Source organism: Lepidochelys kempii, chromosome 2 (assembly GCF_965140285.1).
Source record: "Lepidochelys kempii isolate rLepKem1 chromosome 2, rLepKem1.hap1, whole genome shotgun sequence".
Taxonomy (NCBI): Eukaryota; Metazoa; Chordata; order Testudines; family Cheloniidae; genus Lepidochelys; species Lepidochelys kempii.
Genome location: NC_136381.1, coordinates 251,316,906 through 251,338,586, shown reverse-complemented (window position 1 = coordinate 251,338,586; position 21,681 = coordinate 251,316,906). Strand labels below are relative to the sequence as shown.

At 46.8% G+C, this 21,681-nt stretch overlaps 1 protein-coding gene across 3 annotated transcripts in view; it reads right to left on the bottom strand.

The window, feature by feature from the left end:
- LMBR1 (limb development membrane protein 1) overlaps window positions 1–21,402 on the bottom strand; it is a 151,821-nt gene extending 130,419 nt beyond the window's left edge. For 2 of the 3 annotated variants that reach the window (XR_012157623.2, XM_073334557.2), the window contains exon 1: window positions 21,018–21,401. Coding sequence is in view for 2 of the 3 variants with exons in the window: in XM_073334557.2 (XP_073190658.2) it covers window positions 21,018–21,080 (63 nt within the window). In the remaining variant the exon portion in view is untranslated. Of the gene's footprint in view, window positions 1–21,017 lie in introns of all 3 variants that reach the window. The other variant, XM_073334558.2, reaches the window with a different exon arrangement.
- Between the last annotated feature and the right edge of the window lie 279 nt (window positions 21,403–21,681).

Genomic DNA, 21,681 nt, shown 5'->3' with positions numbered 1-21,681 from the left:
CACTATCACCAAAACATATTTCTTCCCCCTTTGGGTAGAACAGGGCATTGGGCCAAGACTGTCCACTGCTACGCTAAAAAATGTCTTTTATTACAGGCAGGGATACAGAGGAGCTTTTCACGGTCCTACAGGCTTTTTCTTCTTCTGGCATAAGTCACAAGATCTGCACTACTCCTTCACCTCATTCTGTATATTTGGTCAATAAAAATTCCTTTTTAATTGTTTGTATGTCCTCTGTGACCCCAAGCGAACATCACAAGGACAGTCATGGGCTAAAAGTATTAACTCCCCACAGTATTTAGCAGGCACAATCAACTGCTTGTAAGGTTTCCCAGAACTTGTATTTTTCTCATATAGGAACTTCCCTGTACAATCTTTCCTCCTAAAAAGAAAACAAAAAAACAAATAAAAAAACCACCCAAAATTTTCCATATTTCCCCTAACCAGGATTTCCCTGAGAACGCATCCCCTTATGCTTTCTAGGGTTGTGTCTGCTCTTTATTCCATTGCAAATGCTTGCCTGCTGCTAGCTCTGATGGCTGCTCCAACTACTGGGATTGGCTCCTCCCTTCTTAATTCCTGGAGGCCCACTACCTTCCTCCACTAAACCAGGCTGGGCGTGACCCTTCCCCTTTCAGCTGTTCCTCTTTCTTCACAATTCCCTTCTGGGACCACAAAGTAATAGTCCTTTTTGCTGCAAGTTAATATATTAACTGCTTTGGACATAGTCAATATATCATTACGCACAAGCAGTCCTGCTGGAATGAAATCCAACACACCAACTTTTAAGATGCCTTTTAGATCTTCTGACTACAAGGGAACTTTATTTTAAATATTCCAAGTGCCAGTAGTTTAACATTTTCCCTAGCGAGCATGTCAGATTTTCTTACCATCCCTTCTCATACCAGAGAAATACTACAGCATCTCTCCAACCTTAGCATTCCTTGTCATTCACCTTGGCAGTTTTTAATAAATTCAATATCAACCTTCAATAGATCAAAATTCATCAGGATCTCTCCAGACATCTCAGGAGAGGATGAGGGGGGGAGTTCTGTGGTTATGACAGCCACGTTAACCTGGATTGCACAGGGCGTAGGCTTACTTTCCCTTTGCTTAGGGCAATTGTCCATCAGGTGTTCAGTGGAGTTACGTATGTAGCACCTTCTTGAACAGTCCTCCAATGAAGGGGGTCTGCAAATGTAATTACCATGAGAAGGTCAGTTGTGGGAAAGTGAGAGTCTGGGCTCCCATTTGCCCTACCTTTTCCCAGAAAAGGGAAAGCTTTTGTGCTGAAGACCTGAAGAAGAGCTCTGTGGAGCTCAAAAGCTTGTCTTTTTCATCAACAGAATTTGGTCCAATAAAAGGTATTACTTCACCCAGGTTGTTTCTCTCAATGTTTTCCCTAGTCCTTTATCTGCAATAATTTACAGTTACCAAAAAAAAAAAAAAAATTCAAACCACTTCGCTCAGTTCAAAAGTTTGAAGATTTAAAACAAAAACAATTTTCACCCTCAAGAAAAATTTAAACAAGGCTCCCATAGAAACCAAAAAAAGTAATACTGCCCTTGTATTATGACAGTGTTCATAAAAGCCCAATATAACTAACAAAATCAAAAATTACTCAAATAGTAATTCAACAATTAGAATATTTATTTTTAAATTAAAATATTTGATTTCTATATAATTAAGGTATATGGAATGTTAAAACTGGTATAAAAAGAGGAAGGAGGACACTTCAGTCTCTTAAAACAATAAGGTATCAACAGATGGGCCTCAAAGTTGCACAGATTTGTACAGGCAGACCCTTATACCCAGGCAGAGTTCCATGGGAATAAGTATGACTCAACATGAACATAAGGGTCCACTGCAAGGAGTTCTTTGCAGGATCAGGGCTTTAGTTATCAACATACCTCTTCACTCCCCATGTGCCATGCCAAGACTTTCAGGAGCCAGGGCAGGGCACAACATGCTCACAAGGTTTCTTTACTGTAGACTTTTCCTACTCCTATAAGCAAGTGTCCCTTCCCTTCCCTCCCCACCCCTGCCACACACACCCCAACCCATAGCTAAAAGTAGGAAAAAGATGGAGAATATTAATGGCCAGTATCAAATAAATATCACTTGTCTGCAAGATGACCACCACTAACTGGAAACTCAAAACTGACTGGTCTAGTTATAAAACCTTTATTTTCAAATATATATTATAGGGCTTAATCATGTGTGTAAAACAGCAATCTTCAAATGAAAGATGCAATATAGATTAGAAGTACTGTATTCCCTCTCCCCATAGTTTATTCCTATACATATGCTATTTACATTTTGAATATTTAAATTGCTGTGCTGAGCAAAATGACTAGAGTTTTCAAACGGTGAGGGTCATTTTAAATAATTTGCCAAGGGAAGTCACTGACATCACTACAACTGCTCAGTTGAACACTGAACACTGTCAAACTACACAGATCATGAAGGTAAATGGATGTCAAGAAAAACCAGGTAACCAGGGAGAGATTAGAATAGAGGGCAAACGCGGATGAGTAAAGCAGCCTAGAACAAAGCCATACTCTCCCCCAAAGAAAGCAGCAGCATGTTACACTGCAATGCAGGAAATTAAAGCTCAAGAAGAGCCTGAAGAACTAAAAAGTAAGGAAACACTTTTCCAAAAATACTGACTTCTTAATAATCTTCCTAGCATACAAGTTTCCTTTTAGTGGTTTACACATATACTCTTATATCCAGATGTTACTACAAGAATTCCTGTTAGCGGGACAGTAAGAAAAGGAAAGACTGCACACACAGACTGAAGAACACGTCTACTTTAGCCATTTGGAATAGAAAATTGCAGCTATTATATAGAAGACAAAAGCGTCTTTTCCTTTAAGTAAGAAAAACAGCAATGAGAAAAGTGATGGCAAAAGTTAGTCTACATGACAGCACTGTGTCGTGTATAATGTGTCAGAGAGTTAGTGATACTCTCTGAATGTATTGCATACAAAAGAGGTTAGCATCGATAGTACAGGTCCTACCACATCCTGCTCCAGAGAAGGAGATGTGAATATCAGTCCTCCAGGTCTGCACAGAAAGGCTGCAGGGAAGCAGCCAATCAGAGCACAGCAGGCTCAGTTAAAAGTAGCTACAGGGGCGAGCAGATCAGTTCCGAGCTTGAACCACAGGAGTAAGGGTGTTCCTTGCTGGAACTCAAGAGAGAACCAGAAGATGGGTTCTGGTGGCACTGGCATTCGATGAGGAAGAAGAGGAATTGAGAACTTCAGTCCTGAGGTTAGGCTGAAGTGGAAGGGGCTACATGAGAAACAGACCAGGGTTAGCAGCAGCAACTATTAAACGGACCAACGTGTGGCTGCTGTTTGTAGGATCCCTGGGTTGGGACCCAGAGTAGTGGGCAGACCAGAGTGCCCTGCAATGGCAGAGTGCCCAAAGCCCAGAAAAAGGGACAAGTTTTGGGCTGGAATGTAAAGGGCTCAGGGACGGAGTTGAAGATCCTGCAGAGTGCCCACCATTTGGTGGACTTCGTTACCCTGACAAGGGAACTGGACTTGAAGGAGTGATCTAGCTGGAGAGCTGGAGCAATTAGAACCAATAAGGCAAAGAGTCTCCAGGGAGAAGGCCCTGGAGACACTGCTCTATACCAGAGCAGGCTTGGACTTAAAGCTAGCCCAGAAGGGTCTAAGAACCCAGCTCAGAGACAGGACTAAAGACATTAACAAGGCTCTTTTGGACTTTCTACCCCGGAAGAAGTTTGTTTGCGCATATTGACTATGTGTGACTTGGCCAGAGGGCTGGACCACTGAAGACTGACGTGACAAGGTTAACAGCCAACAAGGGGAGTAGAGAGAGCATGTGCAGGTTTGCACCCAACTGACAAGCCGTGTTCATAAGAGGTCAGTGGTCCCATCACAGTATCCTTAGATTACTGAGGATTATTAATGCAGCTTTTCATCATACCACATCCACCCCAACAGCTGACCAACCCTCTCTAAGTGGCTGATCCCTATTTCTCCCAGCTCCATGACCTTCCTGTAACCGCAAGAAAACACCTCCACCTGTTCCATCAGTCTCCCTTCAGGTTCCCTCTTTGGTTCCTGAGGACATACATTGGACTGACCCATTTTCTCTTGTCAGTTCCTAGGTTCTGAACAGGTACTTGAGAAGCAAGATGCATAGAATTGTTCACCAAGAAAGGTTTCCAGCACCAGAGACATAGGGAAAGCCAGGATTCCAGGCAGAAGTCCATATTTGCTCTACTTCCCAGCTGCTGGAAACACTGCTCAATCCCTGGACTAGTGCCCTTGACAGTTCCTACCTGGCCTCAAGAACCCGTCAGAAGACGGGTTTCAGGAGTCATCCACTGCAAAGCTAGACAACTGCTTAAGATTTAATCTTGCTTATAGCAGTGCCTTACTTCAATCTATGGACAGAGCTCAAGACCACCTGAATCTGAGGCATCTCATTTTCAAAAATAAGTTATTTAGTAGTCATACAAAACGTAAATAAGTTAATATAAAAACCCCATTTTTGTTTCATTTCTTCCCTCAATTTATCCATTCTCTCCCCAACCCTGTATTTCTCCTTCATTCTTTAAAAATTGATACTCTTTTCCCAAAAACCCTTTTTATGAGCATGGTAGTACCCCACTTACCAGTCCATTCCCTTTGTACATAGCTCTCCTAAGCTGCTGATGTATTCTGTACAAAATATTAGTACATTCTAAAACCATATGCCTATTTGACAGCATTTCAAACCATAAGTTAATTTCCTTAAAATGCACAAAACCAGCATTTTTAAAATGTTTTTATGGATTAAATAAAACATTCTGATGAACTTTTTCTTAGCCAAACATGTTATGTATTTAAAACTAAATAATTTATTAAACAAAGAAAGTATCTCTAACAGTGAATTGAACTGATTGTTTCTGGTCACTATATCCTTCAAAAATCTTAGAACAGTAGATCTCATCCTTTCACAACTAGCTTTATTCATAGACTGGAGGAAGGAAAACAAGTGTTGCTCTTATCATCTCCCAGTTGGTTTCTTAACTTGGAATGACCTAATTATTGAGCTGAACGAATCAAATAAACTGAAAAGAAGAAGATAGGCTCTTCTGCAGGTGCAGAAATACTACTGCCACCAAAAGCACTTCAACACACTCTACGTCCAAGCACTTACAGTGACTTCCACCAATCACTGGTAGCTTGACTTTCTTTAAAATTTTGCAGCATAACACATACTGCTTACTTTTTTTTGTATTTTGTTATTTTAATAACTGTTATAAATTAACATAGATTATCCATTTCAAATATAAGTTCAAATAGTATTGTAAAGTCTGTATTTAAATAAAAAAATCAAATTTTAAGTCATCAGGGGTCGGTTGTTTGTCCTCCTTGCCTGATCTCATTTTCTTAGCCCCTCATCTGCAATCTGTTGCCACATCTTCACCTTCTCTCTGTGCTCCATTTAGCTCTCCTACTACAACTTTCTTTTGTGATACATCAGCAAACATCTCTTCTCCAGCCTTGTAGTCTAATTTGCCTCATAATCACCACCCAATTACCCTCAGACCTTCCTCCTCAGATAGTGGCAGACCTGCATATTCAATCACACCCTAACATTTGTACCTCCCACTTAAATCATCTCACTTAACCCTGCTCATTTTGGCAAGCATCCAGATATGCCTGTGAATAGCTTCCCTGGCTCTGTGTCCAACATACTTTCCTAGTTCCTTCATAAGATCTCATTTCAATGATAGCATAGCCTCAGATAGCCACGAATAATCCCATAAGTTGCAGTTAGCAAATCACACTGCAATGAGTTCACAACCCTCAGAGAGGCAAAGTCACACTGACTCCATGAGGAAAAAAAAGTAAAAACTATGTTTTCATAGGATAGTTTGATTGTTACTGATACCTCCTTCCATTGTTTCATCTAATTGTTGCATCTTGTCATAACCTAGACCAGCGATCACCAACCCATTGATCGTGATCGACTGGTTGATCCTGGGGACTCTCCCAGTCGACTGCAATCTCCGGTGGTGTAATGGGGCTGCCACTAAGGAAGGTTCCCTGCCTGCCACGGTCCCACCTCCGCTCCTGGAAGCAGACAATATGCCCCCGCGGCAGGACAGCGGTCTCCACGCGCTGCTCCTGCCTGCAAGCTCCGCCCCCACAGCTCCCATTGGCCCGGAGTGGGGAGCTGCAGCCAATAGGAACTGCGAGAGCGGTGCTTGCAGGCAGGAGCAGCGCGCAGAGCCACGTGTCCCCCAACCCCCTCCCAGGTAGCAGCTTTTCATGAATGTGGAAACAAGAATGGCTTATGTTGTCAAAAGCAACATAGGACTCAGACACCCCTTCAGATCTGCAGAGAGGGGGACAACAACTGAGGTAGTTAAGTTTAATGGAATTCAAGAGTTTTTAGAAATTTTAATGTTCAGTAACAAACACACACTGAAGTACTTTGTAAAAAGTTTTGTGATGACCATATTTGAAAAAGTTATTCTGATTACCATCTTGCTTCCTTTCTTCTCTGCCTGCCACAAAAATTCCGTTATGGTTTTAAACAAGAATACCACCAGCGAGAGAAGTGGGGCAGTTGTCCTCAGCCTGATCTTTGGAGAGCTGGAGTAGGTAGGAACAGCAGTGCCCTATCAGCAGGCCTATGGTGCTTCAATGCAATCTCTCACTCTACAACCACCAACTTCTGCTGCCCGTAGAGTGCCAATGCCAGGAGAAGACATCGCACAGCACAATTCATTCAGCAGAAGTATCCCGAGCATCTGACCATCCTGAAACACAGTAATCTAGTGAGGAGGAAAAAAAGGAGATGCCGAAGGGAGTCAGGAAGAGTAGAAATACTGAATTTTCTGACCATAATGGCACTTGTTATCAAAATTTAACCAAAAATAAATGCTGCATATTGCTGGGAATCCCTACGTTTGGAGAGGGGTTTTCTTTAAGTCTCTTTCTACCATCTTTAACAAAAAAATATTCCATTAAGACAGAGGGAGGCAAAAAGAAGCAAAATGAATGTTCTTCATGCCAATTATCTAGTCCCTGCTGTATAGTCATTGCCATGAGGCACTTTTGAACTAACTTTTTCAAGTGCTTCAAGTGCCTCTCTCCAAAGACCCCTTGTCTTTCATATGAACACTAAATACCAAACTATATCCCAATACTGTTTCAACGTTTGCCTCAACTTGCATAAAGCTATAAGAATTATAGCTTTTGTTTAAACTTACTCTGACAACTGATTATTCACAAACAATACATTTTTATGGAACTTACTAGTTTCCACAAAATGTTAAATTAGCAGTAGTGTTGCTATTCAGTTTCTGACCATTACTTCTATGGTTACAAAATCATCTTCCTCCACAGGCTTTTCCCTGCAAAATACACACGAACCATTGCTTTTATGTTGCTAAGAAAACTTCAGGTACAAGAATGAGTTTAAGCTATTCAAAATTCAAAATCTATTTTGCTTTTCTAAATTGAAGAATTCCACATGGAATTACAAAGGACTTCTGATTAAAATAAACACTGTATAGAAATGGAACTTCATAGCTAATCAGGAATGTCACCTTGCATGTCCTTGGAATACTGTGTCACAATTCTAACCACAACACTCAGGGAGCCAACCATTATGTCCAAGCATCACAGAAAAAAAGGACTCTTACAAAAAAACCTTGGGGATCAAAGAGTATTTGTTTAGAAAGTAAATGCTAAGGAAGTCAAACAGGCTAGAATAGCTCACAGCACCAAGCTAACAGTTTTGACTTAGAATGAACAGTGAGCAAACAGCACCAGAGGAAACTGGAACAATACATTTTGTTGTATAAACAAATTTACTAGGATGGGCGAAAAAACCGTAAATGTTCAGACAAGCCAGAAACTCAGCAGGAACTTGATCAAATTTTACTAAGCTGTGTATAATCACACCATGTACTATTCCCTTAAGTAAGGACAGGAAATAGCACAGACTTCAGCAACAAGCATACTAAACTAACCATTAGTATCAAACTAGAGTAGAGCACTACCTAACCTGCACAATCCACTACAATACTTCAAACAACAGCTACGTGAAGAAGAAACTACACACCCACCCATATCTCGCAGATGAGTTAGAGCATATTTTTCAGAAAGACATCCAATCTTTATTTAAAGGGTAAAATTCAGGCCCCATTGAAGTCAACAAAATACATATTGACTTTAACAGATTTCACTCTTGGCTTCTAAACCTCCCGTCTACAGAATCAGGTTGGGCATGTCCCAGCATTTCCCTTAAGTGCTGTACCTGTGTTGTACGACCACATTAGCTAGGGCAGGGGTTCTCACAACAAAATTTCTGGTGGCCTCAAAATGCGGCCACCAACTCTTGCTAGTGTCCGCACTGAGACTTTTTCCTAAAATATGTAATTAACTTTAGGAAAAACAAATAAATATGCACGTCATCCAAATTGTAATTTATGTAGGGGGTTTTTTGGATTTTTTTTTTGCAGACACTAATAAAATTAATGCTTTGAAAAGTGGTATTTGTTTACTTGTTAATATCACTTTTCACAGTACACTTAGTAGTTACATGGGAGGCTGTGAAAAGTGGTAAGTGATATTAAATATACACATATCACTTTTCACAGTCTCCCAACTAGCTAGTGAGTCTTCTGTGGAAAAAGTGATACTTGCATGTTTGTCAATATCACTTTTCTCAGCAAGCCTTGGGACAAATTAAGCCCTGGAGGGGGAGGTTGGAGGGGGAGGCAGCAGACGCCAGGGGCAATGGTGAGATGGATATGGGGCCAGGGGAGGCAGTGGGGGGCCTGGATTGATGTTGGGGATGAATGTGGGGCCAGGAAGGCAGCGAGAGCCGGGGTGATGAGCCCTGCCGCAGCGTGGCCAGAGCTAGAAGTCAGCACTAGGGGTCAGCGTCTGCGGCCAGAGCCCAGAGCAGGAGCTAAGCAGCCAGAGCTAGCGGTTGGAGCCACATGGCCAGAGCTGGGGATCGGAGCTTGCTGCTGCATGGCCAGAGCTGTGGGTCAGTGCCTGGGGCCAGTGCCCAGTACCACATGGCCAAGGGCCATGTGGCTGGAGCCACGTGGCCGGAGCCAGCACCTGGCACTCACTGCTACATGGTCAGGGCCAGACGTCGGCATCCAGGGTTGGCTCCCACCACCACACGGCTGGAGCCTGGGACCAGAGCCAGGGGTCGGCGCCAGCTGCCGTGCAGCTGGGGATCAGCGCCAGGGGCCAGGGATTAGTGTCAGGGGCCAGGGCCGTGTGGCCAAAGCAACAGGTCAGAGTCCCAAACCCCATGACTGGAGCAGCAGGGCCAGAGCCGGGGCTCAGCACCCACCGCCACACAGCCAGAGCCAGCGCTCAGTACCCAAAGCCCTGTGGCTGGAGCCCACTGCAGCATAGCCAGGGCTGGGGGTCGGCCTCTGGAGCCAGCACCTGCTGCTGCGCAATCAGAACAGGGGCTCAGCACCCGCCGCCACAGGCGGAGCCTGGGACCAGAGCCCAAAGGCCCGCAGCTGGAGGCCACTGGCTGGAACCGGGGATCAGCACCTGCTGCCCCACAGCCGGAGCCAAGGGCCATGAGTCCAGGATCCTGAAGCCCAACTATCCTAAGGCTGAAGACTGGAGTACCCCCTCCCTCAAAGGGGGTCAAGAACTTACCTTGCTCCTGCAGCGTTGTGCCCCACCTATCTCCAGAGGTGATGCAGGGCAGCACATCCAGGAGCAACAGGTAGGGAGGGGGAAGGGCAGATACTTTGTCATCTCCCCCACTACCCCCATCACTGCCTGGAGGCTGTCGTGGCTGCATGAAAAGCCCCTGGTGGCTGCATTTGAGAAATGCTGAGCTAGGGAATAGTTTAGACTGCTCCAACAGCTTTTTTGGACAACAGGTCACCATGCCAGAACAGCAAATTAATCTGTATTACAGTCATGGAAGAGTCATGGTGAAACGAGTCAGCTTTGTACAGAAAGCCACTTCCTGTTTACTGGTTTCCAGCAGGCAAAAGTAACAGAGCTTGCAGCGCTCCAGAGGAAACCCTGGCAATTATAGGCCAGTAAGCCTAACTTCAATACGAGTCAAACTGGTTGAAACTACTGTATACTAAACAAGTGCCACACAACAGCTGGCATCCCTGATGACAGCCAGAGAGAGAGAGAGATCGATCAAGAAATGGAATGGGGGTAGACTCAACTACTCAATCCCAAAGAAGAGATCCCTTTAAGACAGAATAGTATGTTAATAGCACAGAAAGGCTTGTGTTATTATTCCCTATTCACTAAATAATATTTTTTTTTATTATCGCCATGTGGTCAATTCAACAACTTTCACAAACACGAGATGACCAGGAGCTGGCATGACATATGTCTGGGACTCACCGGGGGGTGGGGGGGATGCACACCCTTAATTACAAAAGGTTGAGAGCCTTTGATCTGGCATTTGAAGTGATTTGAGGGCCACAAGCCTAGCAAGGGTTGTGGTTTGGTAGTTCCATGAGGGAGAGGTCAAAAAGACAGGCTAGGCCAGATCCCATGAGATTTCCAGCCCCCACAGGAATTCCAGGGTAGACTTGAGATCTTGTGGGATTTGGCTCAAGATTTGGAGCCATTATAAGAGCGCTGGGCACAGGGCCACTTCCCGTTTGCTGGTTTCCAGCAGCCAAACAGGAGCATGCAGCGCACATGGATCATAGGCAGCAGTCTGGCAACGATCAAACCCTGGTTGACTGTGAAGGGTACACGGTTGGCCAGCTGCAGAGCTGGGACCAAGACACAGTAGGGCAGCACGATGGCAGAACAGACCCACTGCAGCCGCCAGATGCAGGAAGACGTGTGTTGCCTATCCTGGAACAGGAGATAAACAGAAAACTCAGGAAGGAGAAAGAAAAAAGCATGATGTCAGAAAGGGAACCACATACTAATCATCCACGAATAGGGCAATTCATGGAGGTGATGCAGTCCATATTGAATCAGATTGAAGCTCAGGAAAACAGCAGTCAGGGACAGCAGTTGAGTGAGTTCACAAACAGGCAAGACCACCTGGGAGAGCAGGCAGCAGCCCCCAGTGTTCAGGGCCCCTCCCTCCGCAATGCGTGTGTTTGGGGTTCAGCACACCTCACGACTCCTGCTGTCTCAGACACGCAGTTCTGGTGGGAGCAACAGGGTGGGCCCCGGGTGGCTTCAGAGTCAGGCCTGCAGGGGCACACAAGTGGGACATGAACAGAGAGGAGTTCACAAAACATGCCCCATAACTGCAGGTACAGGAGGACCACAATGCCCAGAGCCCCCCAGAAGACAACCCTCCAGCCACCGGTTCCTCACATGGTAGCCTTAGAGATTCCAGCATCACAGCTGCTGGGCCATAGCCTTTAATGCAGCACCCCAGGAGGTCTACTAATGTGGGTTTGAATGCGGTCTCGTATGCAGCTGCTTCTGATCAATTGGGGGCCCATCTTTCAGTTAACACATGAGAAGATATGGTGAGCCCATTACATGGACATATTTTCCCTGCAGTTCAGGGAGAGCCTATATTGGAAGAGAGGGATAAAGTGAAGAGGAGAGAAAAAGACAGTATAAGATCCCCCAAGATAAAGATGAACTGGGACAAGCTTATAGCCTACATCACCTACATGGGCCCATGCTGAAGTATCTAGATATTTTATGTAGGCTGTATAATACTTTTTGAGGCACCTCAGGGCTCTGGTAGGATAAGCAATTTAGAATGAGGGAACCCTGAACCCCTTCTTGTGCTGGAATGAAACCGATCAGGAACTATGGCTGTAGTGCCTGGCTTGGGGGTGCCTGTTACAGGCCCTTACATCAACAGTGGCCATACACTGATAAAGTCAGGGTGTGAAGGGGGGGGAGGGAGGAGACAGGGTGAGGCTTGAGGCACTAACACCTGGCCAGCCAAGGCTTTCATGCTGGGCTTACACTGAGACAGGGAAGTGTTTTCATGCATCCTGTAGGTTTAGGCATAAATGCAGGCATTATGGAGGCGGGCACGAATATTCAGGCTGCCCATATTTAAAGCACATCTTCCCCAGATGCAAAAGAAAAGGAGCACACCTTAGAGACTAACCAATTTATTTGAGCATAAGCTCTCATGAGCTACAGCTCACTTCACCCAATAAATAAATTTGTTAGGCTCTAAGGTGCCACAAGTACTCCTTTTCTTTTTGCGGTTACAGACTAACACGGCTGCTACTCTGAGACCTTTCCCAGAGGATGGGGGGGAGCAATGCAACACAGCACAGAGGAGGGGCAGAACCAGAATGGCTGAAAAAGGCGATATCTCCAATTAACTTGGGTGGTTTAGACACCTTTTAAGGGATTATTCCAAGAAAGAGGATTCCATACATTTGTGGGAGGGTTTTGTTCATGATCCCACAAAAGGGGAGAGGGTGCACAAAATGGCAAATAACCTCACATCTGTTAAAGGGCATGTCCAGGGCCAAGATTCAAAAGTAGGTTTTTTTGACAGGGTTACAGGTCCTGTCCAGCAAATGCTGTTGCCTGATCTCCATATCTCCCCTGTGGGCCTTGTCCCTAAAAGTTCCTGGTGAGTATCACCTCATTCACCATCTCTTGTACCCAAAAGGGAGAAATCGGTGAACAATGCAATCAACCCCAGGCTGTGCACGATGTGCTACACATCATTCGACACTAGGCACATGGTCCCCTCATACTGCCCTTTTGCCTAGTTTACAAAGAATGACATTAAGTCAGCCTTCTTCCTTTTCCCAAGCCACCCAGCTGACTTGTGACCTCTTCCATGATCAGTTTTATGTGGACAGTGCAATGTCCATGGGCTGTGCTATTTCATGGGCAACCTTTGAAAAAATTCAGCACAAGGCTGGACTGAGCAGTCAGGAGGCATGCAGGATGCCAACAGGTGACACACTACCAGGACAATTTTCTGTTTTCAGGCAGAATGAGTGTAAGGGGCTCCTTCGGGTTTTTCAGGACCTGATGGGCAAATTGGGTATTCCCAGAGCTGATGAAAAAACTGAGGGACCTGAGAACACACTGATGTACCTAGGCATTGAGCACAACACAGTCCAGCGGCAGTCCCACCTAATTTGGGACAAGTTTGTGGTGCTAAAAAGACATATTGTTGTTAGAGTCAGCAGGACCAAAACATTTGTCTAGGGGATCTCCAATCCCTGTTGGACAACTTGAACATTATATGGAAAGTCATAGCCTCCAAGCATGCCTTTTGTGAGCAGTTTGCTACTGCTACCATTGAGATATGGGGCCAAACCACTTTATGAAGGTCACTACAGAGATGAAGGAAGACCTGGCAACCTGACACTGATTCCTCACTCACTATAATGGGATGTCTGTATGGAGGGATGTTTACTTGATCAAGGCTGACCTGCAAGTCCACTCAGACGCAGCAAGCAGGATAGATTTTGGCTTGCATTTTAGGGAGCACGGGTGTACCCAGGAGTGGCCCCAGAAATGAAGGGAGTCTGGCATTTTGAAGGACATCACCTTCCTGGATTTCTTCCCCATTCTGGTCACTATTCAGGATGGGGAGTTCAAGGACAAGAGGATCAGGTTTTGGTGCAATAATCAAGCAATTATTCACTTGGTGAACTTTCAGGCCGCTAAATCTGCCAGGATAATGAGGTTTGTAAGGATAATGAGGTTCGTTCTCCATTTTCTCCAATGCAACATTCATTTCACTGACAAGCACGTACCTGGGCTTAACAAAGGCATAACTTATACTCTCTCTCTCAATGGCCAGTTGACAGATTCAGAGCACTAGCACCAGAGGTCACAGAGGTGCCAGACCAGATGCGGGCAGCCCTATGGAATCTTGGTTGCTAAAAACAGTATCCACAGCCAAGGGATCATTGCACCATGCAACTCTTTGGCCTACATGGCGGCCTTTGAGGCATTCCTGGCATTCGCGGCCTGAGAGTCTCCCCAGGGCCCAGATCCCCAAAACCTGGCAGTTCATGATCTCACTACATAGGCAAGGGCTGGCACCACCAACAATAGCTAACCAGTTAGCTGTGTCCTTTGACTGCAGGTCTGTAGGTCATCTGGACCCCTGTAGGGGATTCATGGCCCATAGGATCCTGGAAGATTGGGCTAGGACAGAGAGCAATGTCAGGAAAACAGTGACCTTGCAGGTACTAAAACAATTAGTTGAGGTTCTTCCTCACATCTGCCATTCTTGGGTAGGCAGGTGTGAAGCTGTACTCTTCAAGGAAGCCTTTCTGTTGGCTTTCTTTGAGCCCTTTCAGGTCAGTGAGCTGGTGCCTTCAGCCAAAGGAGACTCTTCAGGGCAGGTTCGCAAACTACATGACATGCAGTGGGAAGGTGACTCTCTACAGCTCAAGGTCCACAGGTCAAAAACAGATCAAACGGGATTCACGGAGGCTGTTTTTCTGCACCGTTCTGGTGAGATGAATCTGCATCCTGTACAGGCACTGCACACATATGTAGCTCAATGCCAACACAGTGAGGGGGGTCCCCTGTTTCTACACAGTGACCATTCCTTCCGAACCAAATTCCAGTTTGTGGGAGTCTTTCAGAAACAGCTCTTGTTCTTGCCACCAGGAGAGCATGCCTCCCAACTCTTTCTGAACAGAGACTTCAACAGTGACTACCCAGTTGTGCACAGGTGAGTCAGAGGTCCAGGCTATAGGACATTGGCAATCCAGCATCCGTCAGTCCTACGGCAGCTGCCCGAGTGGAAGGTAATGCAGGGGGTGGGCTATAAGCACCACAGGTTTTAACCGTGTCTGCTTCCTCCCCCATGTCAATCAAAGAATGTATTGCAGCACACACACAGTTGAGGATGTGGATTTGAGAGCACACCATTGTGCACTAGGCTTACAAGAGAAAATGTAATTTGGCAAGAGGCTCACAGGTGGACACTGGAAGGGATGCGATTCTGTATTGGCACAGCAGACAGGGCATATCCTGGGACCAGCTCATGCCCTTCTTGCATTGACTGGCACCCTGGGAGGACACGCCTGACATCGTCATTATCCACCTAGGGAAGAACAACCTGGGAACATGCTCCAACCTCACACTGATTTTGAAGGCTAAGCAGGATATTGGACTGATGGTGAACGCATTTTCCAGTGTGGGAAGAGTACTGTTGGAGATGTTGGCCCGCAAGGTTTGGCGGACTGCAGTACACCCACAAAAAGGTGGATATGGCCCAGAGGAAGGACCACAGAAAGTAGAAACATGGCTGGAGTCCTGAAGTGGTTCATTATCAGACATGGTCACACAGCTCGGAGTATGGCCAAGCTTTATCTAGAGGAAGGAGTGCATCTCTCTGATATAAGTGCCAATATGTTCCTGGATGATCTCGGTATTGCATTGGCCAAACTTCTAGGTAGTTCGTACAGAATGGGATGGAAGCAGCCCAACTGATGCTGGTGCCTCCTCATGGCAGGTGCCCAGTGCTCGCTGATTTAGGCTTCAGATCCAAAAAAGTACAGTAACATAGTGGCATCTCCTTATGAGATGGGAGTATTATATCTAAGCCCTGTAGCAAACAAACTGGGGCATGGGCACTACCCTAGGGGGACTGCCCCACCAATGTGCTTGATGGCAGTGCTCTCTGGGGGTCGAAGTCTGCTGTCGCCTCAAGCCCTGGAAGGAGGAGGGATGCTAGCAGACAAATGGAAGTGCCCTTAGACTCTCGTAGTGTGATGACTGGCTCCCCCGACGGTGGGAGCCCACAAGATTTGGCAAATGATCAATGGGATGCGAGTTGACTGCAGTGGACTGTCCCCAGAGGGGTACCTTGGATGTAATTTGACTAATAAATTTGTGGCATGGTTAAAGCCCATACCACATGTCCTTGCCTTCTTCCATGCAGTGAGTACACCAATCCAGGGGAAGAGAGAACTCCTTTACTAAAGAAAAAATTGATTATGTCAGTTTTATTTTACCTGTTTTCAGAAATGAAACATTTAGAATAGGCCAATTATAACACAGAAATGATTAGATTAAGGATTTATTTAGGAATTTTATCAAACCACAGAGCTGTAATCTAGGAATTTCATACAGCTGTTTTTAAAAAAAGAGCGTCAGAAATTATTTCTTTTCTTTCATCTACAAGAATGTTGTTGTTTCCCTTCCTAAGGTATGCTATTGGGAGAAACAAGAACTACGCTTTCTTAACACAAAACACAGACAAATAAAAATAGTATCACACAATCTTTAAAACTGCTACAATATTAGTAGATTTGGTAAAGTTCACTCACTTGTATACTGTCACGTAATCCATCAGAAATTCACTCTATTATAACACTACGGAACTAAGGTCAAACTCTTCCCTTAGCCCTGGCCTACACTGGGGGTGGGGGGTCGACCTAAGATATGCAAATAGTGTAGCTGAAGTCGGCATATCTTAGGTCGACTTCCCGGGCCATGAGGACGGCGGCGAGTCGACTGCTGTCGCTCCCCTGTCAACTCCGCTTCCACCTCTCGCGAGCTGGAGTTCCAGAGTCGATGGGGAGCGTGTTCAGAGATCGATCACTACCTGCTGATCCGGCGGGTAACGAAGACCTGCCCTTAGTTATATCACTGTCTCCTACCCTGGTTTAAATTGATGTTATATGTACACATCAGAGGCTGGAGCATATTATCTCAGTTGTGGAGATAACAGTGAGTCTTGTGCATAGTTAAAATACTGTGAAGTGGTGGCATTTAGGTTACAAGACAGTTCCTGATGTGGATGTTGTGTGTATTATCTTGATTAGCAGGCAACAAGACTCAGGGTAACAGGAGAGTGCACAAGAGCATTACTGTGTACTCCATTTTGCTTCAGCAAGCTTTAAGGAGATACAAAAATTGTGCTAAAATTATACTCACCATATACTTTGTAATTGTTAAGAGGTATAGGAGGCTGCAGGGAAGGATACACTCTCAGTTAGCTATAGATAGGGACTACTTCTACACTTCTAAAATGCATTCATGAAACTCTCTGGTCACACTGTACATGGAATCTAACAAAATACACATGGAACTACCTCAACATTATCCCTTCTAGCAAAACCCCGAGAAAACAGACGGTCTTGCACAATACTAAAGGTCAATAAACTGGCTCAAGAATATGAAAGACAAGGTGGATACGGTAATACTTTTTTATTTGACCGACTTCAGTTGGTGGAAGAGAAAAGCTTCTGAGCTTTACACAGCTCTTCTTGAGGTATGGAAAAGGTAACCGGCTAAATACAAGGTGGGACAGATTGTTAAGCATATGGGGTTAAACACTGCAAGGAACCACATAAAATGAAGCGGGCAATTAACCACAAGAATGGCTTAAGAATAGAAAGTCCTTCACTGAGAATACTTTGCCTCAGTTATCTAAATATAGGCACTGCTAGCAAGATCATCAAGTAATCTTAGGCTATGTCTACACTATGGCTTCTGTCAGCAAAATTTATATCACTCAGGGGTACAAATAAGCCACACCCCTAAGCAGGGATGTGTGCAAGGGGGGACAAGCAGGGTATGGGGCCCCCCAGTCAGCGGGGCACAGAACACCTCCAGGGCGGGGAGAGTGAGGCCCGCGCCAGGCCAAGACAGGAGATCCAGCTCCTCCGGGCCAGCGGGAAAGCGAGCTCCACCAGGATGCAGGGGGACAGGAAGAGAGCCAGCTTCTCCAGTCCCAGGGCCGCAGCGAGGAGAGAGAGAGCTCCTCCAGCCACCCAGGGAGAGCAAGCTCCTCAGGCCGAGGGGGGGCACAGGAAGTGCCCTTCCAAAAGCAGCCAGATTTTTATTTCCGTGCGCCCCTGCCCCTGAGAGACAGAAATTACACCAAAGTAGGTCCTAGTACAAGATCTAAGCTACTGCCTCAGGGACATTTACACGTATAGGTGAGTTAATCTTTGCTTAGCTTTTGGCAGGTTTTGGGCATCTACAGGCATTGTGTACTGTCATACTTGGCTGTACAGGGACAGGTGACATGGAGCCATGCTTCCAGTCTCAGAATGTGGGCACCTTCACGAGGCACAAGAGAAAGCATCACATGTGGGAGCAAAACACAGGCAGGGCACTGATGGATAAGAAGGTACACAGGAGACCCGAGGACTACGTCTACACTACACACCAGTGTCAGCGGCATGTAGTGTACAGGTAGCTATATGCTGCAGTGAAAAGCAAGCTGCTTCCACAGTGCAGCGTGTGGCGACACATGTCAATGAAAGACTCCTGCAGCAGGAAGGCAGCGGGAAAGGCTTTTGCTTACAGAGCCTTTCCCTGAGGGGAGGAAAGGCTCTGGCAGGGGAGAAGAAGCTGGGAAACCTCCCTCCCTGTGGCAGGGAAAGGCTCCAGCAGCAGAGAGTTCCCCAAGCTTTTTCCCCGCTGCTTCCCCCAAACAGAGCCTTTCCCCACTTCTGGAGTCTTTCCCTCTAGTGGGGAAAAGGCACTGGCAACAGGATAGTACAGTGCTAAAAATAACAGTGTAACTGGCAGCACAGTTTGGACAAGCAGAGTTGCCACAGGATATGTACTCACATACTCACCCACACTCTTCGAGCATGTCTTTACTGGCCTAAGTCATGCCTCCTTGTCTACGCTTCTATTTATACCCATGCTGGGGGGCTACATGGGTAGAGGTACACTATATGCCGCCAAAAGAAGAAGGCAAGTGTAGACATACCTAGGAGTGCAGATTAAAGGAAATATAGAGGGGTCATGAATGGAGCAAGGGGGAGAGGGCAAGGAAGGTGGGTGCCCAGGAAACTTCAAGCCTTTCTCTATACTGAAAAAATCCTCCTCCCCTGTACCATCTCCCTGCCACTATTTGCTATACCCACATTGATGGAAGTCTCCTTATCACACACATCTCCTACAGATTCGTTAATATGTCAAATAGATGAGTCATGTTTGGTGGGCCTCAGGATCTGTTGCAGTAGGGACCCCCTCCAAAAGACCTTATGCACCAAACTTGGTTAAACTTTTGGTGCTCACTTAAGAAAAACTGGGGGAAATGTGTAACTTGAACCAGCTTCAGTAGAGTCCAAACACCACCCACAACATATTACACTTTAACAAAAAATTCTACACCTTTTTAGAAACTATGAAAATGAGTACTTAAGGGATCCAGTTAGGTCCCCACTGCCAAATAATCCATTCACCATCATGCCACCTGATTTACATAGCCCACCCAAATTTAATATTGCTGTCTAATAAAATTTAAAAATATATCACCACAAGTTACTAGATTATGAAATCATATTCTTATTTAAGGGATCAATTTTAAAATTGAATCTAGTAATGTATACCTTTGCATATATTTTTGCAAACTTTGTAAGGGTGGTGTGAGTCAGTATGAAATGGTATGTTCCCTGTACATAGCATGTACCTTTGACTGTAATAGTCAGCCCCCATTCCACAGCACCTATGTATGCATCATATACTCCCACACATGGCTGGGGGAGAATGAGACAGTACAGGGTGAGTTCCCTGTCAGATCCCTCTATCTGTGTGTACTGTGGCATTTGGTTGTTTCGCAGAGGTGCTTGGGGCAGTATGGGTGGTAGACACTACCCATATGCTAAGTGTATTTCTGTGTTTGACTATGGGCGAGAGAGAGGAGCATCGGACAGTACTGGGGATGGTATGAAGGGGGAGTTTAGGGAGGTATGAAAGGAATGTATGCCCTCTGTACACACTGTGTACTCCTACACTTGGCTGAGGAGAGAAATGAGGACAGTTGTAGGACAGCATGGTAGAGGGGTGGCAGGACACATGTGCATACTCTATACTCCTATACTTAACTGGTAGGAGGCATAATGCAGCAGCATGAAGGAACTATGGGCGGGTGGAGTACAGAAGCATAGGGACGCAATATGTCCTCTGTACACTATCACTTATCTGTGGAAGGTTAAGAGTTGTAAAGCAGAGAGGGTGTTATGGGGGCACAGGTAAGCCTCCCCAGGCACACCATGTACTCCCGCACCTGGCTATAATGGATAAGAGTCATGAAGCAATATCACAGGAAATATGGGGTGGTGCATAGAGTAAGTTGGATTGGCACTATGGGTAAATAAGTAGGTAGTATTAGAAATGGAGAGCAGTATGAGGTGGCAGAGTGTGATATGGGGCAGTATGAGGGGAGGGAAGAATAGTATGAGAAGATGTAGTGTGGTAAGATGGGAGGATACAGAGACAGCAGTGTGAAGATGGGATATATAGAATAGTAAGGGCACTTTGAGGGGGTTATAGAGTGGAACAGTGAGGGGCACGATGAGGAGATTACAGGGGAGGTAGAATGGTGGTAGATACAAGGCAGGCAGAATGGTCTGGGGTGGTGTTAAGAGACTCACATGCTGGCAGGATGGGGCGGGAGGTTGAGGAAGAGTCACAGAGTGGGCTGAATGGGCAAGATAGGGACAGGGATTCCAGAGTAGGCAGGATGGAAAGGAACAGTATGAGGGGTGCTCCAGGGCAGACAGGAAGGGGAGCACAGGGGTTTTCCACTGTGGCCATGGGGCAGGGGTGAGATGCAAAGGAGCAATATAAAAGGGGGTTTTGAAGTGGGCAGGATGGGGGGGTCAGTATGAGAGGGAGGTTTTGGGATGTGATGGGGTAGATATGGGGGTGATTCCAGGGCAGGCAGGAGGTTTGAAAGCAAGATCGGGGGAGGGTTCCAGGATAGGCAGGATGAGGTTGGGGAGAGGATGTGGGGGTGGCAGGAAGAGGGATTCCGGGGGTAGGATGAGGGAGTGGTGTGAATGAGGGTTCCTGCAAGCACAAGATGGGGGGCAGGAGGCACTATAAGGGGGTTCCAGGGCAGGTGGGATGGGAGGGGTCCGGGGCAGGCGGCATGAAGGGCATGGGGGGCAGGATGAGGTGGAATTCCGGGGGGCAGGATGGGGGTCGGAACGAGGAGCGTTTCCAGAGCCGGAGGGGGGGGGGGATGTTACAGGGCGGGCGGCATGAGGGGCGGGATGAAGGGGGGTTACAGGGCGGGCCGCAGGAGGGGGGTATTCCGGGGCGGGCCGCCCCCGTACGCACCGTGTACTCCCGCACTTGGCTGTGGAAGTTCTGCTCACGAATTGTCACCTCGTCCGCTTCCATCCTTCATACTCCCGCAGCCCCGGCTCGCAATGGCGGCGGCGGCTGCCGCTTCTGCCCCTGCCCCTGCCCCTCCTGCGGCGGGCGGGGAACCATGGCCGGCAGCAGCGCCAACTGTTCCCCGGGTCCCTGGCGGCGAGCGAGGCGACAGGAGCCACCGACAACCCCAGCGGCGCTCGCTATCTCCCCGGGTCTGTCAGCGTCCAGCGGCGGCGGAGGGGAAGGCCCAGCCTCTCTGGCTGCGTCACGGCGCGGCACCAGCGACCGCTGCGCCACCACCAGCCCAGCCCCCGATCGGGGCGGGAGAAGGGCGGGGCCAGCCGGGGCCCAGGGGGCGTGGTCAGCACAGCCCCGAGGGCGCGAGACAACGGGAGGCGGGGCCTGAATGGTCCCCAAGCGCCGATGCCAAGGAGGAAGGCGGAGGTAGTGCGGGCCCAGGGGGCGGGGCTCAAAGGAAGGCGTAGCTAGCACTGCCCTGAGATGAGGGGCAGGACAGCGGGCGCGGTCAGCACTGACCCAGAAGTGGAGAGGTCAAAAGATGGGGCGGGGCCAAAACGGCCCTCGGGAGGCGGGGCTAGGTGAGTAGGCCGCGCCAATTCGGAAA